The sequence below is a fragment of the Girardinichthys multiradiatus genome, chromosome 9 (genome assembly GCF_021462225.1).
Source record: "Girardinichthys multiradiatus isolate DD_20200921_A chromosome 9, DD_fGirMul_XY1, whole genome shotgun sequence".
In the NCBI taxonomy this organism is placed as follows: domain Eukaryota; kingdom Metazoa; phylum Chordata; class Actinopteri; order Cyprinodontiformes; family Goodeidae; genus Girardinichthys; species Girardinichthys multiradiatus.
This window is the reverse complement of record NC_061802.1, coordinates 10,761,350-10,780,028: the sequence shown is the minus strand read 5'-3', so window position 1 is coordinate 10,780,028 and position 18,679 is coordinate 10,761,350. Positions and strand designations below refer to the sequence as shown.

Here is an 18,679-nt window from a genome sequence, read left to right as displayed (position 1 = left end):
AGAGGAACCAAAAGGTCACTGAGCACCCGAAGAGCCTAGAAGATTTGGAAACTGACATTTGTCATTATTTCTACCTGAGCAGTAGTTATGTTCACTTAAGGCAGCATTTGTAAATGTGTGAGTGATCTGCAAACTGATGTCACTGTATTTAATATTTTGTTATGAACTGAAAACAAAATAAAAATGTTAATGAAGCCTGGACTCTCGTGTTGATTGTTTCGTTGTTTTTGTGTAGTTCTCTGTGTTCGTTTGGAGCTGTGTCCGTTTCTACAATTAATCTTCAACATGCCTCAGACAGACAGGAAGTATACAATTTCAAGGTAGCCATGGCAACCCCCATTTGGCCTCATGAATGGAGGGTGGTTGTAGTAAGTTAGGCCTTCTCAGTGAAGAACGAAAAGGTCTGTTTCTCTCTGCCAGCTGGGTTAGTCTTTCTGCAGAAGCTCGCTGCAAACAGAATTAGAATCATCCATTAATTCTAATTTGACAATTAGATTATTCTGTTTGCTGTAATTGGTTTAATTTTGATCACAGTTTCTATGCCTCCTTTATTTCTAGCTGCTTTCCTGTCCAGCCTAGGCCAGTATGAAATTGCCATCCCTGTACGTGTTGGACCGAATGGCGAGATGCTGGACACAAATAGGACACAATATCACCAAAGAAGACGACGAAGCACTGAAGACAGGCTGCCTGACTCTGTATTATTTTTCAGACTCCACATTGAAATATTTATGTATTTCAAACTGATTTAGGCTTTTCACAGCCTCCTTTTATATTCTTTTCCTTCGTCTCCTAGCTCTTCTACCAGCTGTCCACATCGCAGAACAACTTCTTGCTGAACCTGACACTGCAGGGAGGCTTGTTGTCTCGCCAGTTCAGGGTGGAGTACTGGAAGAGGGGCCAATTAGCCTGGAGTCACCCTTACTCTCTCCATTGTCACTATACGGGTCACCTCCAGGACCAGCCCCACTGCAGCAAAGTGGCCCTGAGCAACTGTAACGGCCTGGTAAGACCAACATCCTGCTGCTGGAGCTACAACAGAGCGGACACAGCAAGCAGTAGATCAGAAACTCTTGATTCCTACTTGAAAGCATGACATTTGAATAGACCTCAATCCCCTTGTGAGCTTTAATCCTAAAGCACTCCGCTGTGGTATCTCAGTCCGGTTCTGTGAAATCTTTTCCTAAAATTTGCATCTTAAAGGAGGTATTTTCCTAATCTCTAGGTTTTACTCCTACAGATAGATGGCCCAATATAGAGAAGGATGTGGTCCCTGCTTGTTGGCAAGAACATAGCATATAAAATTTTGGAGCTGCATCCTGATTTTCTTTGGTTCTTTACTTGACCTTATTTTAGCATTAAATATCCGTTCCTTTATTTCGGGACTGCAAAACATCTATATTTCATTGTTTCTCCCGACATTTGAAAGCTTTTACATGTGTTTATTTTTCCATTTAGCCTTAAAAACACATGCTCACAAATGAAAGTATGAATTATTGTTTAGGAAAACATTTAGAAGGTAACGCAGATGGTCGTTTTAATGCAGTGGTTCTCAATAGGTAAATCATAAGGCTGACATAATATTCAGAGCAATCAGCAACAATCATTTTTAACAGGCTCTGTTGCTGTTTTCATGCAAATAAAAAAGGGCTAAAAAATTGTGCAACTACTGATTAGCAGCCTTTTTTGACAAGTAAATTATGTAGCTGTTAGCAGAGAATCCTCTCACTGAAACTATAACCAATAACACACTATAGGAAAGAAAATCTGTCTCTCCAGTAGCAGTTTTTAGCCACAACCTGAAAAATATTATGAAGAAAAAGTGCAAATCAAAAGCAGTCGAGTTCAAGTTCATTCCCGAACACCAGGCGGTGACTTAGACATGTACCAAGCTGAACCATTTGGACCAATAGGAAAATTCAACTGCAGTGACCACCGTTCATCCCAAAGAGGGCAGCACTAAGACGGTTTTAGGACAAATATTGCAGAATTAATAACTTTTACATGAAAATGTAAAAAAAATCCACAGTTACATAAAGATAGCACTCTTAAGGCCCAATTCATGCAGTTTATCTGCAAAAAAGTTTTCTTCTAATTGAGGGTTCCTTCTCACAGGTCACATGACAGCCCTACCACCTGACTCTCTTTGTTGCTAGGCAAAGTGACGACGTGCGTGTTCATTCACAAAGGGTCGCACATTCAATCATCATCCTTTTGTTTCTCAGGAAAACAGTGTTGCATATTGTGTCGTACCTGCGTTGTGCTATGCTAAATTAGCTCATATAGCAAAAAACGTTCTACATCTTTGTCTTTACACAGGATCCAATGTTGCAGAGCTCAGATTGTTTTAAATAAAAACTATTTTCCTTACACCTTTGACAACAGAACGATAAGTACTCCCCTTCCTCAACCAGCAGAGAGAGACCACCTAGTTTTTCAAACTTTTACAGCCTATACCACTGCTAATCAAAAGGGGTGGAGACAAAAGTCACACTTTCTATAATTTTAAAACTCTAAAAAAAGTATACAACCTTAATTAACATATTTACATTTAACTTAAACAGCTTAAGTTTAAAACCAAGCAATAAACTAAACCCAGACTCAGTCCAAGTTATTAACCTCTCCCTCCACTCCATGAGGTTTATCCCAGTAAGACTGACTGACCACACCAGTCACCAAGGCTCATAGGAGCGTTTCCATGGCAACGCATGATCTCAGTGACTTTAGAGAGAAAGAGCGATGAGAAAAACAACAAAACAAAACATCCAAGTTAGATTAATGAACTGATCAACCAAGTTTAAACCCCTCTTTAAGTAGATTAACACAATAAATAAATTAATAAATTTATGAAATGAATATTAATTTGGTGCACAGGAAGTAAACTCTTCCCTTGAATCTAAGACTCCTGTCATTTCATTGTCCTGAGCAAATAAGGTAAGGTAAGGTAAGTTTATTTATATAGCGCTTTTCAGCAACGAGACACTCAAAGCGCTGTAGATACAATTACAATACAATCACAAAGCAAATAAACACAGATACAGACACAGAAAAACAAATCAAATGATAAAATCAAACAACAGAGGTAATTAAAAAAAGTAAAATAAAATAAAGAGAATAGAATGATGGACAAGAAAATGAAAGGAAAATTGGACTGATCGTGCCTAGATGGCACAGTCAAAGGCCACTCTAAACAAATACGTTTTTAATCTTGATTTAAAGCAACTTAGGGTTTTGGCGCTTTTACAGTTTTCTGGCAGTTTATTCCAGATTTGTGGAGCATAAGAACTAAAAGCTGCTTCTTCATCTTCAGTTCTGGTTCTGGGTATGCAGAGTAGATTTGAGCCAGAAGACCTGAGAGGTCTGGGTGGTTGATACACTGACAACAAGTCTGTAATGTATTTTGGTGCTAAGCCATTCAGTGATTTATAGACTAACAGAAGTATTTTAAAGTCTATTCTCTGAGCTACAGGGAGCCAGTGTAGGGACTTTAGAACCGGGGTGATGTGCTCCACTTTCTTAGTTCTAGTGAGGACGCGGGCAGCAGCGTTCTGGATCAACTGCAGCTGTCTGATCGACTTTTTAGGCAGACCTGTGAAGACACCGTGGCAGTAATCAATTCTACTAAAGTTGAACGCATGAATTAGTTTTTCAAGGTCCCGATGAGACATTAGTCCTTTAATCCTGGAGATGTTTTTTAGGTGATAGAAGGCCGACCTTGTTACTGTCTTTATGTGCCTCTGAAGGTTCAGGTCTGAGTCCATCACTACACCCAGGTTTCGAGACTGACTGGTGGTTTCTAGCTGTATTAACTGAAGCTGTTTGCTAACTTTTAACCACTCTTTCTTTGGTCCAAAGATTATTACTTCAGTTTTGTAGAAGAAAAGTTTGGCCTATCCATGCATTGATTTCTTCTAAGCATTTACCCAGTGCTTGAATGGGTTCATAGTCACCTGGTGACATCGTAACGTATAGCTGTGTGTCGTCTGCATAGTTATGATAACTTACGTTGTTGTTTATTAAAATCTGAGTCAGGGGGAGCATGTAGATATTGAATAGAAGGGGCCCTAATATGGACCCTTGGGGAACGCCACATGTGATTTTTGTGGTTTCTGATGTAAAGTTACCTACTGACACAAAAAAGTCCCTGTCCTTCAAGTAGGATTTAAACCAGTTGAGTGCTGTACCAGAAAGGCCGACCCAGTTTTCCAGGCACTCTAATAAAATGGAGTGATCAACAGTGTCGAATGCTGCACTAAGGTCCATTAATACCAGCTGTGGTTCTTGCACAGTCTGCAATTATATGGATGTCATTGAACACCTTGACAAGAGCAGTCTCTGTATAGTGCTTCCATTGGAGAGCTGGTTCTTTGATGGGTGAGATCCTGGGTTTACTTCATGTTTCCAGCATCAATGATATTTGTAGCAAACGCCAAGGCGAGGGCTCGCTTCATTCTTTTTCAGTGTTGCCAACAAGCGGCCAGACCTTCCTTTGATATGTTCCCCTATACCCAAATGTTGCCGTTACGGATGCTATATCGCCATCCATATATGGTAGTGGCTTCCTGTTTTAGTTTAGTCCTGTGTGATTTCAAATTATTATTCTGCTTTGAAAACCAATGAAAAGTCAATAATAGGATGTATTCATGTTTTATACTTCTAAGATTCTTCTGAGGTTCCTGGCTCTAAAGTATGATATTTGGCCTTAGTGTTGATTTACCAAACATTTCTAGTCCATTTGGTCATTTTTTCACAGACATTTTATCGTTTAATCCTTCCTAAGCTGCTTAGTGCCTAAGCAGGGTAGCAGGGTAAGTCCACGTTTTTGATACGGGGGACCAAGGTTCGATTCCGGATTGCATCAGGAAGGATATATCTGGTGTAAAACTCCAGGTTTTTATGGAAGTTGTACTAACTTGCTGTGGTGACCCCTGAATAAGGGAGCAGCTGAAAATAATTTGTCAATGTTTCCCTAGTTGTTTGATGAATTTATGCCTTAAAATGTCATGCAAACAAGAGTTAGATGGAAATCTTGTCTTAATCTTTACACCTCAAAGGGGACTTCTTTGAATAATACTTTTGTATTGTCACTGTAGACGTCACATGTAGCAGACTTAAAAAAAACTCTAAAATTAAAAATGAAGATACTCAAAATAGAAAAATCTTAGGGTTCAAACTGTTTCCAATTAAATAAAAGCCCAACTAAACTTAAAGGTTTATAGCATATTGCTTTTTTAGTTGCAATCACTGCTTTTTCTGATTCAGTGATGTTTTGGTTTAGTCCTCCACAAAGGATCAAGTTTTAGCATGCTTTCTGCAGGCTGTTCAGAAGAAAACATGAGATGCAGTTTAGACCTGTTTAGTGCTTACTGTATCAAAGCCCAAATTTCCTTTCGTTCAGAGTTTTCTCATGAGGTCATCTCTTCAAAACCACAACAGAGGACTGCCATTTGTTTGATGATGCTTCCAAGTTTGTGTTCATCCAAACCCTTTGACTAGTGGCTCTAAATTGGGAGGCATCATTTTGCCGGCTGAATGCACTCTACTGTACCCATGGCACGGTGCTTCCACCTATCCTCTCACTACAAACAGCAGGATCCACAATGGCATTTCAGACGTGCTCAGAAAGCGTTAAAAAGCCTCACACGTAATTAGTGTTGGTCGGACCAGCATGAGGGCATTCACCAGTGAGCACGCTGTGTAGCCGAGGGAGCGTCACTAACTTCATTATGGGATTTAAAAGTGCTTTGAACGTTGCCGCAGCGAGTCGATGGGGAGACACTCGCTCTGAGCGGGGCCGACACATCTGAGCACAATCAAAGGAAGTGTTAGTGTATCGCTCTCTGTCTCACTCACTCATTTTTCTCGCTCTCATTCACTCTTTCATGCTTTCTTGTGTGTTCCTGATCCTCTGCTCAAACAAGTCCCAAGTTTCCCCCTGTGAGGGGATGGGAACAGTATCCATAGAGCTTTTGGACATCATGCATCCATATGTTAAATTCTTTTAAAATATGGTTATAGATAGATAAATGATCATTCCCACCCCAAACATGAAACACATTATGAACAATAGTGAGGCACTTTTATAATATTGTCATAATAACCTTTTTCAGATCATGTTCACAATTAGTGCTGTGAAAAAACAATTATCCTGTTTTTAAATCTTTGTCACCATTAAATGTTTTAGATCATTAAACACATTTTAATATGAGACAAAGATAACCTGGGTAAGTAAAAAAGCAGTTTTTATTAAATGATGACTTCATGACTGGCCATATGTGAGAATGTGATTGGTAAATGATGAATTAATTGTGATTAACCACATTTCTTGCCAAGCTGAGTCCAGTTTCACTAGCCACACCCAGGCCTAATTGCTGACATACTTGTACAGTCAATAACTCACTTAAATAGAACCTGTCTGACAGCATGATGTTGGCTAAAAATATTTTAAATAACAAAGACATCGCACAGCTTGAAAAAATAAGAATAAAGTCACTGACATCCATCAATCTGGAGAGGATTAGGAAGCCATTTCTAAGGCTTTGGGACTCTATTGAACCACAATGAGAGCCATTGTCCACAAATGGAAAAAAGATGGATCAGTGGTGAACCTTCCCAGGAGTAGCTGGCCTACCAAAATTACTTAAAGAGTACGTCGACAGCTCATCCAGGAGTTCACAAAATAACAGAATCTAAAGTACTACAGACCTCCCTTGCCTCGATTAAGTCAGAGTTCATGATTCACCGATAAGAAAGAAACATAAACGACATCTATGGGAGAGTTCCAAGACAATAAACCACTGAGGATCAAACATAACACACAAGTCCATCTTACATTTTCCTTACATCTTGATAATCCCCAAAACATGGGAGGCCTCATACTCTTCTCATGTGACTGACATGACATTTCATAAGAGCTTCCACAGTCAGCTTTAAATAAGGAAAACTCACATATAGCACTTTAGAATCAATATCTTCCTGACAGCTTTGATGGTAATAATGTTTTCTTCACCTTGGCACATGTTAGAGGATGGCGTATATGGGGCAGCGAGTAAACACTTGGTGCAACATGTGAAAAAGGGCAAGTGTAAGGATTTGAGTGAGTTTGAAAGGACTGAAAGTGTGATATCAACCCTTAAGTAACTAATTTGGTGGTAAGACTAGGATCACAGGACAAGTTATTATAACACTGTGGATAATGATGTTCTTACCAGATTCAACAGCAGCTGCACAAGGTCTTTTGCTTCTGTTCAGGGGTTGATAAGCACATTTCTCACTAAAAGAGGTTAATCTCTGACGGAGAACCAATCCCCTTCCTGAACATGAATGTTGTGCATAGGAAAACAATGTGTTTGAGGAATTTCTTTGAAGGACATCCAAAGATCTGCTGTGGTTTACCTCAAATGTTATGAATTAACCTATAAGAGTCATCATCTGGTAAAACAAAATATTCAAATAAATCTCAAAAATAAATCCTGTCTCTTATTATTCAGGCATTTAGCAAGACAAAATAATTTTGACAATCCTAAATGACCTAAACCAAGGAAGGTTTAGTCCAATTTAATGTCAGACAGTGGGAAAAAAGGTTGTGTGTCATTTTATATATCCCAGGTAAATATCTGATTTTAGCATACACGTGTGTATAACCGTTCATGTCTATGCAGTTTGATCCCATTAAACACATATTCTGAGAAAGTTAGGCTTATTAATGCTCTATTTTCAGAGAACCATAAGAAACATTGGATTGAGGGTTTAGGATCAAAACTAAAGCTTGTGTGACAGCTGTGGTTGAGTGATAGGACCATATTCTTCCAGTCAGAAGACTGAAGGTTTGATCTAGAGCCCATTAGTGTGCAAATAACTTTAAATCAAGACACTGTACTACAATAATATGCTTATAAATAAGAACACGCACATATGAGAGAGTGCAAATGTCTAGAAAAAGGATTAAAAAAGGTTATTTAACAGTAACATTACAGTTTGTATTGAAGGTTTCCATATTATTCTGCTTTGTTTTATTTATTTGCTCTCATCTGTCTTTAACAGCAGGGGGTGATTGTTGCCGGGGGAGAGGAGTACCTCATTGAACCGCTTGTCTTATCAGATAACCAAACAAGGCCAGAGAGGGAGGAGAGAACAGAGGGGCGCCCCCATGTGGTTTACAAACGCTCATCACTCCGCCATCAGTACAAGGGCCGCTCCTGCGGAGTCACTGGTGAGAAAAGGAGTATTTTGCTCTTTATTACTTGCAGCAGTAAACTCTAGATAGGAGGGGAAAAACAGCTGCGAGTTGATTGGCAAACAAGCCAGCAGCAAACTGGGACTTGTTTTTTAGACTGTGTTACAAGGCCTTGCTGAAAAATGTGTTGTTCATGCTTTGAAAAAGTTTTGAAAATATTATGAAGTGTTTCTTAGTTCTTATCAAGTAATTGTGTAGAAATGCTGCTGCTTCCCTGCCTTTTGGGGTTTATTTCTACAATAGACTCTGAAAAACAAGACTGTATGTCATTTTCCTCAGATGAGAAGCCAATAAAAGGCGTGTCTGGGTGGCAGCGAACTCTGAAGACGCCGCCCCACCATGTTGGCCGCGGCCAGCTGCCCCTGAAGCGCTCCGTCAGTCAGGAGCGTTACGTGGAGACGCTGGTGGTGGCTGACAAGATGATGGTGGGATACCACGGTCGCAGGGATATCGAGCAATACATCCTGGCCGTCATGAATATTGTAAGTTTCACAACACAAAATATTCACATACATGCAGCCAGGTGCTGCTAATTAAACCATTTTGTAATTAAATATCAACAGTGTGACTTCCTCAATAAGAGCAGAATTTCTGGCAGTTGTCTGCTCTTGAGCATGCAGGTCTGTGTTAATACAATGCCACAATGATGAGAAGACATCAGCAATTACCTTAGAAATACCGCTGTTGCAGCTCATCAGGGAAGGGTTATGGGGTCATTCCCTAATAAGTTCTAAAGAGGAACAACTACTTACAAGTGGAAAACATTTAAGACAGCTCCTAGGAGTCCTAGCAAAGTCACCCCAAAATCACACAATACTCCAAGAGCTTCATGTCATTCCCACATATCATTCCATACCATTTTAACTGTATGTTTGATGCTCGTTCGTCCGTCCGTCCAGCCACACAAACATCCATCCATCCTCTTATTTATTTTGCATTTAATCCCTGACCTCTGTAGGAAAATATGCATTCATATGCATAGTGTGCATAGTAAAATTTGATTGAGAACTCCAAACATTATACTGGAAATGGTATCAAACTTTAACTGACAAATGTAAAGATAGATATTTAGCCATAATAGTATTATAAAAATGGTAGAAAAGAAGCTAAGCTAATATTTTGACTACATGCTTCCTTCCAAGCATGCTTTAGTTTTTTTTAAGGTTATTTCAAAAAACAATTTTTCTACAGAACATACCGTCTTAACAATGACCAGCCACTTTTAGGCTTCAAGTCAGGTTTCCAGAACGCTGCTGCTTGCCTGACTAAGACTAAGAAAGTAGAGCACATCACCCCAGTTCTAAACTCCTTACACTGGTCCCGAATCTCAGATAATAGACTTCAAAATAATTCTGGTTGTTCATAAATCATATGTACCAAAATATACGAAAGATTTGTGATATCAACCTTCCAGAACATTCAGGTCTTCTGGTTCAAGTCTGCTCTACATCTCCAGAATTAGACCCAAACATGGAGAAGCAGCATTTAGTTCTTATGCTCCACTAATCTGGAACAAACTCCCAGAAAACTGCAAAAATGAAACCCTTTTTTAATTTAAATCAAGGTTTATTTAGAGTTAACACTATCTGTTCTATTTAAACTATTAACTGAAACATCATCTAGTTCAGTCTGCAGTCTAACGTTTCTTTACTTTTCTTCATCATGCCACTGCTATGTACTTTTTCCTATGTGTTTTATGTTATCATGTAAAGCACTTTGAATTGTCTTGCTGCTGAAATGTGCTATGCAAATAAACTTGCCTTGCCTGGTTTAAAGTCGCCTGTATTTGTTTCAGTGTCGATCTTCTCGTGCTACTCTCTGAAACCACACATACACACACAAATGTTAGGAATGTATTTAATTAAAGGACTTTTTTGCTGAAAAAAACATGCAAACAAAAAAAGTGGAACTATATCAGAGAAACTGCTGTTTAGTGAAGTAAAATGTCATAAATTGAGCCAGAGAGATCTGAGTGAATTTTTGTTGCCAAATCTTTTTCTGTTTAGTGGAGTATTTGGTTAGAGGAAGTTTATGAACTTTTTTACATCAAACAACAAACTTTAACGTATTTTAATGGGATGTTTGTGATAGACCAACACAAAGTAGAGCATACATTTAAAATGTAATTTAAATACAATAAAACATTTTCAAACATTGGTGAATAAAAAGCATCATGAAGACTAAGGACCACACCAAACTTGTTAGGAATGAAGGCCCACGGCAACTGTGGAGGAGCTGCAGAAATAAATAGCTCAGGTGGGAGAGTCTGTTGAAAGGACAACTATTAGTTGTGTACTCTACATATCTGACCTTCATGGAAAAGCGATGTGAAGAAAGCTACAAGAAACCTAGCATGCAGTTTTGCCACAAATCATATAAGGGTCACAGCAAACATGTGGAAGGGAACATGGTGGTGGCAGCATCATCCTCTGGGGATGCTTTACTTCAGCAGTGCCATGGATGGGGCTAAATTCAGGGCAATAATGAAAGAAAAGCTGTTAGTGGGTGCGAAAGACTTGAGACTAGGGTTGAGGTTCCCCCTTCAGAGGGACAGTGACCCTAAACTTGCAGCCAGAGCTACAATGTTTAGATCAGACCATATTTATGTGTCAGAATGACCCAGTCAAAGTTCAGACCTAAATCCAATTGAGAATTTGTAGAAGACTTGAAAATGTTCACAGATGCTCTCCATTCAACCCAGATGAGCTTGAGCTTGCAGAAGAATGGGGAAAACTGGCAGAGACAGACCCCAAAAGACTTGCAGCAAAAGATGGTTCTAGAAAGTCTGGACCCAGTTGGACAGAATACAAATGCACACTGCACATTTCAGATTATTATTTGTTAAACATTTTGCGAATCATCAAAATCATCAAAATCTTATCACTTAAGAATATATTGGTGAAGATGTCACAATAATGCACTTAAGCAACAATTTCAAATCTATTTCAGCTATTCATCTATTTATTGAGAGGATATTTTTCTTTTTGGTATTTATAGAGGATTATCTTGTTTTTATTTTCTGTTCCAGTGTTGTCTGGTGTAAGCTTTGCTGAGGTCTGCCTGTGTGTCGGCCGTTTTTAAGACTGGTCTTTTCTTGTTTCCCTGGAGGTCAGGTTGCCAAACTGTTCCATGATTCTAGCCTGGGGAATGCAGTGAACATCGTGGTGACACGGCTCATCCTGCTCATGGAAGACCAGGTTAGTTAACAGCTGTATGTCTCTCTGTGTGTCTGTTCTCATAAATCTCTGACCTGCGTAAATTACTGGCTTAAGTGTTGTTTCCTCCACCCCGCCCAGTGAGCTCTGTGTGTGTGTGTGTGTGTGTGCGTGTGTGTGTGTGTGTGTGGCTCTTATGAATGGCTGCTGTAATGACAGGAATGAGAGGATGTAAGGAAGGTAAGTAGAAGGAGAGATGACTGAACAGAGGCAGAAAAAGTCAAATAATGAGGGGAGTTTTGTGCCTGTCGCACAGAGCTGCCTTGTGACTGCCGTGTATTTTACGGTGGTGAACAGGGACCTCTCTGATGATGTACAAAATCTAAAAGATGGATTTGAATTGAGGTGGAAAACTACTCCGTATGTTACAATAATCTCTTGTTTCTTTATATTTAGCTTTCAAACTGCCAGACTTTCTTTTAAACCTTTAGGGCAGTTTTGATGATTATTTCCCAAATTTTTCTTTTAACTCTGACCTATGATTCAGTCATAGGGGGGGGGGGGGTTTGGGGGGGTTTACAAAATGCTGACTCAGAAGAATCAGCATTTCATTTGTGAAAAAAATTTAAAAACCATATTTTTCCTTCTTTTTCACAACTAACTAAAGTAAACTACATTAAAGTTGGTTCTTATCATGTATTCATACTTTTGCAAGGCATTGTATTTGCAGACACTAGATTTGGTGTTGATTGTAAACTAAGGATGTTACCAAGTAAAGCTTGTTTATGACATTTCATCCTGCTAAGGTCAGCATACAGCTCCACAAGAAGCACCATGACTAAAACAGCTTCACTGAGCTGCTTGCATGGCTGCAGACTCTTGAATGATGTAAGTTTGAGACTGGAGGCCAGAGTCCCCATCTGACCACAGGGCAGGAGTTCAGCTCATGAAAAGTCCATGACCTTACCATCATAGCTCAGGAGATGACTGAACCACCTGCCTATCTTGGAAATGACTGTATTAGCTTGCTATTAACAGCATGTGGTGAGACTCCATGGCCCGTTCCTTCGGGTATTACAGTGTGGCTTTGAGGTTTCCCCCTTAGCTGTCTTGTTAAGGAACATTTCTGATTCATCCTGTCTCAAAATAAGCTCCAGAGCTTCCCTCCTGGATGTGTTTGTTATCTGAACAAGTGAACATGTAAATGTTAGTCTCATTAGCGGTTTACTGTATTAGTGTTGCTGTAACTCCACTGAGGGGGAGCAGTTTCTGCAAGTAGTTTCCAAGTCCAAAAAGAAAGTCAAAGCTGTGCCTGGAAAGGAAAACGATGCCGTGAGTGCGCCCAGAGATGAGGGACTGTGGGATGAGACAATTACCAGTTATGTCACCGCATGCATTCCTGGGTTACGAGTTATCGCCAGCTGTGGCCAGCAGAGCACTCCCTCAGCTTCCACATATTGTGGTGAATCTACATAGCTTTAACAGATAGGAAAGACCAACAAAGTGTGGGGGAAAAATAAACTCAGAGCAGAGCAACTGTTTTGCATTTCAAGAAACAAATGCATAACTTTATTTCTCCAGACATGCCTCTGAGTTTGCATTTCCCTTCTGTCATCTGTTGCAGCCAACACTGGAGATCAACCATCATGCAGGGAAGTCTTTAGACAGTTTCTGTAAGTGGCAGAAAACCATCCAGCACCGCAGCAGCAGCTACGGGAACGCCATCCCGGACAACGGCATTGCTCACCACGACACCGCTGTGCTCATCACCAGGTAACGCAGGATAAAGACGCAGACTAATATGAGAAATTATGACGTGGAATTTCATGGAATGTACTTCTACCTCCCAAATTCTACTGTTTTTGCCTATTTGTCATATAATCAAACAAATTTCTTATCAGACAGATAATCTGGTTAAAAGATTTCATTTAAGTGCTAATCAAATCATGAGAAAATGTCAAATAGAACTGCGACCCATTGTTAACTTATTAAGTAACTGCAATAAATTTGTTGGTTCAGTATTGTCAGCCACCCCCAGGTCTAATTACTGCCTGATCCATAGAACCAATAAATTACTCAAATGGAACCTGTCTCACAACATGAAGTAGGTTTAAGGATATTGGAAAAACAACACATCAAAGTCTGATTGTAAGGAATTCAACAACACATGAAGGACAAAGTCATTTATATCTATTAATCTGGTTCATTCTAAGGCTTCAGGACTCCAGTAAACTACAGGAAGAGCCATTAACCATAAATATGGCAAATACAGCACACACTCATACCTAAGGGCAAATTTAGAGAAACTAATTAACCTAACAGTCATGGTTTGGGACTGTTGGAAGAACCCATGTATCCGGAGGGGAACCATGCATGCCTGAGGAGCACATGCAGACCCCCGGAAGGGATCCGAACACAGGATCTACTTGCTGCAAGGCAACAGTGCTACAAGTAAAACTCTTATATACATTGTGAAAGGGCTTAACATATGAATGGACTTTGTGGGAATAGTTTTGTTTTTGCAGCAGCGTTTATCAAGCAAAGGATGGAAGCTGTCCAGACAGATCACTCCTCGGTGACCATCTATAGCATCCGTCTATTGTTCTTGTAAAGCTTAATCAGTTTGTCCTCCAAGCCGATGTCTGTCACTGTCTGTAAATATGCTCCCCCCTTATCAGGCCTAACATTATGACCAGCATGAGCAACCCACGGAGTGCATCAGTGATCCTTGGCCGCTGTTCCTACCTTGAACAACTTTTGATTGATACTGATCACAGCAGACTGGGAAAACCCCACCAGGGTATTAACCAACTATATAATATATTACGTCCAGTGGTATGCTAATACCTAAAAACTGGTTGTTCTGGGACAGTTCCTGATGATGTGTCTCTCCTCTCCGATTTGTTTACAGTTCCTCCAGCATACTATATTTTTTTAGAAGAATTTGATCTAATTGTGTTGTTAATCCCTTAATTATAACCACCTGAAGAAATCTTTGGAGCCCAGTCCATACTTTGTAAATTGGCTTTGTGTTGATCTTATGTTGTTTTGTGTTCACCTTTGAATTTTATTGCTACTGGTGTCATCTACATTTTGCTTTTATCTGTGCAGCACTTTGTCCAGTGTGTTTGTTTTTAAGTGCTTTATAAATAAAAATGGACTGGATAGGAAAGGTCAAGAATGCTTAATCAATCATTTCAATAACTTTACTTTTAATAAACTCTTTTTTGTTTTATTGGAGTCAATATGGTACATTTACTTACAGTAGACTACAAGTAGATAATTGAAAAGTACTTCAAATCATCAGTTGTCAAAACTGTTGTGAAATGTCCCTAAAGCAGGACCAAGACTAAAACTGCAAAAGCAGGAAATGGATAATGATCTACACCATCCTCAGGTCTACAACAGTATTTTTGAAAAACCTCTGTCCAACTGCATCTACTGCACGCTTTTAGATAAAATGTTCTCTCCTTCCTGCAGGTACGACATCTGCATCCAGAAAAACAAGCCGTGTGAAACTCTAGGTAACATTCTCTCACACAGATGTTCGATCTAACTAAATATAGTGTGCTTATTAGGCCATCTTGCAGCAGTCTGATTCAGTCAGAGTGAGATTTATTATATCATTCATACAGTATACAGTCCACTGAATACTTGTGCATGTTTGTCAGGTCTGGCTCCGGTGGGAGGGATGTGTGAACCAGAGAGGAGCTGCAGCATCAATGAGGACATCGGTCTGGGAACAGCCTTCACCATCGCCCATGAGATCGGTCATACGTAAGTCACACACAGACACGGATCTGGAAGTTTTTTTTCTGCTGTGGGTGTGAAGACATCTTTAGTGTCTTGCAAGAATGGCTGCATTTATAAAGCTATATGTCCAAATCTGCACAAGTCAACCAGCTTCAGTTCACATAGCAGGGATGTATTGAGAGCAATGCTGGTGAATCTGGTTCCTGCCACTGATCAGATCCAACTTACAGTCTCATAGTAATTGTCCCTTTGATACTATTGTGAAAACTATTCCTATAAACTGTGTCAGCTGAATTTACTGCCAATAATGGGTATAACTGTTTTATATTAAGAGGTATTGGTGTAATTCATGGTTCATCAGTGATTGCAGATCTTGGTGTTTTTTGTACAGCAGTGGTTTTGGCCTTGGACCCTTCTAATGGATGCCATTATTGCCCAGTCTCCTCCTTATTATTAAAAATTGAAAACTGACCCTAACAGAGGCAAGGGAGGCTTGCAGTTCTTTAGAGGTTTTTCTGGGTTCTTTTGTGACTCTTGAAGTAAAGGACAACACATATTTCTCCTGAACAGAGAAATTTGTTATTTTACTCGAGGCTACAAGAAGAAGAACAAAGTTCTTGCTGCAAGGATATTTCATACTTCACAAGAAGTGCAGAAATCCCATGAAGTCTTTATAGGTGTGTCCCTCTGCAGCACACCCACTTCATATTTCTCAGACACTATCCAAGAAAAAAGTTCGGTCCAGAAGTTACATCAAAAACAAGCTGCAGGTACCTCCAAACCAGGGCTGCAATACCAGAATGTCATTTTGTTCTTACATACCTTGGAGAGAGAAAACACATTTTCCTCACTCTTCTTGCAGAACGTGTATTGGTCTTAAATTTATAGATTGGCCACTTCACAGGTTCACCATTGTTCCATGATTTCTCCTTTTGTGAATAATGGCTCTCATTGTGCCTTACTGCGGTCCGAAAGCCTTAGACATGGGTTTGTGGGGAGGTACATAGTAGCGGTAGATAAGGCCGCCCCATACATGGAGGCTGTTGGTCCTTGATGTGGCCGTCCAGGGTTGCATTTGTGACTTTAGGAGCTTTCTGCATGTCTTCTCTGCTCTCTTTCCCTACCTCCTGACTACTGTGAGTGGTGGCCACTAGCACCACAACTTAAAAAAAAAGGAATAGGTTAGTAACCCTTTCCAAACTGATAGATGCCAGTGACTTTCTTTCTCATCTGTTTTTGAATTTTGATCAGTTTGGAACACGATGTGGTGCCTTTCGAAATATTTTGGCCTGCTTCATGTTGTCAGAAACGTTCTAGTTAGGGATCTTTTTGACTCTACAATTCTGCCAGTGATCAGGCAGTGTAGTTTGTGAAACTGAACCTAAAAAGTGTGTTTAACCACATCGAACCACCAAATAAATTTCACAGCACCTATTCCTATAAGGTGCAACTGTGTATTTAAGTAATCAGATTTCAGCAAGCTTTTGTATGAATGTATATCCAGTCTACTGTTTTCTAGAGGAAAGGAAAAGGACAAGGTTTGAACCTCCAGCAGAACCAGAACCAGGCTCAGTGTGAGCGGCCATCTGTCACGACCGACTGGGGGTTTGAGAGAACAGAGCAGAGACACAAAGAACAAAGAAGCACTGATCCAGGAGTCCTTTCTATGGGAAGGAAAAGTAAATGTTAATGGATGTAGCTCCTTTAGTCGTTTCACCTAGAAAGAAAGAACAGATAAACTCTGAGCCAGTTTTCAAGGTTAGAGTCTGAAAAAGAGCACATATAATTAGTTACAGTAAAAGCTCAGTCAATCGCCATGTCTAGGAGAGAGAAAGGGTTAAACACTAAAAGACAGGGCCATGTGGATCATCGGTAGAGGGTGAGCATTAAGTTGTTGCCAGCAGAGGCTCGGACGATGCCCCCCTCCAGAAAGGTGTCACAGGTAGACACAGAGTCAGGCCAGGTGTAGCCTCTAGGAAGAGAAAAGAGAGAAAACATAAAATTAAAAACTGAAATAACAGCAAATAATGCAAAATTGGAGAGTAGTGTGAGAATGTAGCGAAGAGGGTGAAAGTGGTCATTGTGTCCTCCAGCAGTCTAAGCCTATAGCAGCATAACTACACAGATAGTTTCAGTTCAGATTATTTAGTTAAACGGCGCTTATTTACAACAATGTCGTCTCAAGGCACCTCACAAAGGGTCCCACTCATGGTCATTGTTATACTAAAAACCACAAAGATTGGGATACCTCCCTCTGTCAGACTGATTATAACCATTGGAAAAGAGAAGGGGTCACACAGGTAGCAGAAATGGAGGGTGTGTTTGCACCTCAACCATAACTGAGGCGGTTTAGGCTAAACCTGACTCCCCCTTACTCCAACCAACAGGGAAGGAGGAAGGCTCCCTCCCTGATAAACTAAGCCACTCTAACTAAAGGCTTTATGAAAAAGTAAAGTTTTAAGCCTAGCCTTAAAAGTAGACAGGGTGTCTGCCTCACGGACCAAAACCAGGAGCTGGTTCCACAGAAGAGGAGCCTAATAACTGAAGGATCTGCCTCCCATTCTACTTCTAGAGACTCTAGGAACCACCAGTAAACCTGCAGTCTGAGAACGAAGTGCTCTGTTAGGAACATATGGACCAATCAGATCTCTGATGTATGATGGAGCTAGATCATTAAGAGCTTTATATGTGAGGAGGAGAGTTTTAAATTCTATTCTGAATTTAACAGGGAGCCAATGAAGGGACGCTAAAATAGGAGAAATATGATCTCTCTTTTTAATTTTCATCAGAACTCTTGCTGCAGCATTTTGAATCTCAAGATGAAATCCAAATTGCATTACTGACTTTTTAAAATCAAGACTGGATCCAGCATCAAGGTGTGCAGGCCACATTGATGTAATAATAACCTGTTTGTATGACCCTCCACCATTTGGATTATCTGTGTGTCGGTGTGTTGTGTGCTGCTGTGTGTGTTTGTGGGGGTAGGTGAGAGTATGTGTAGAAATAAGTGTGTGTGTTGAGCAGGTGTATGTTTGTCACACAGTTGTCAGTGGTGAGGTAGAAGGTAGAAGGGCTGCAACACGCAGCACCCAAGAGGAGCAAAGGGCAGGTGGACTCAGCTCTGGAAGGCCACAGCACACATACAGATTCTTTGATATTCTTAAAAAAATTGGTCATATATTTTTTGTACAGTGTCAACGTTTCCCTCTCGGTTTACCACAGTGACCATTTTTCCAATGTACCCGTTGCTGCTGTGGGGATTATTACCGTCCACATGGCCTCAAAGTGTTGTTACTGTATCATCATGGGCTTTAGGTTTGGGATGAACCATGACGGCATGGGGAACGCCTGCGGGCCACGCAGCCAGGAGACCGCCAAGCTGATGGCTGACCACATCACCATGAAGACAAACCCGTTCATCTGGTCGGCCTGCAGCCGGGATTACATCACCAGTTTCCTCGAGTGAGTGAGCCAATCAGATATCTCCATCCTCAAATTAAATAGATAATTACTGGTGGCGAGAACAAAAAACAGG

The 18,679-nt window shown here is 40.2% G+C and overlaps 1 protein-coding gene across 2 annotated transcripts in view; it reads left to right on the top strand.

The window, feature by feature from the left end:
- Nucleotides 1–18,679, top strand: part of adamts10 (ADAM metallopeptidase with thrombospondin type 1 motif, 10) — a 75,161-nt gene that overhangs the window by 18,061 nt on the left and 38,421 nt on the right. For both annotated transcript variants that reach the window (XM_047375892.1, XM_047375891.1), the window contains exons 3-11: nt 559–698; nt 797–1,006; nt 8,044–8,212; nt 8,516–8,718; nt 11,350–11,433; nt 13,016–13,164; nt 14,872–14,915; nt 15,063–15,168; nt 18,460–18,606. In XM_047375892.1, coding sequence (XP_047231848.1) covers nt 559–698; nt 797–1,006; nt 8,044–8,212; nt 8,516–8,718; nt 11,350–11,433; nt 13,016–13,164; nt 14,872–14,915; nt 15,063–15,168; nt 18,460–18,606 — 1,252 coding nt within the window. The remainder of the gene's footprint in view (nt 1–558; nt 699–796; nt 1,007–8,043; nt 8,213–8,515; nt 8,719–11,349; nt 11,434–13,015; nt 13,165–14,871; nt 14,916–15,062; nt 15,169–18,459; nt 18,607–18,679) is intronic.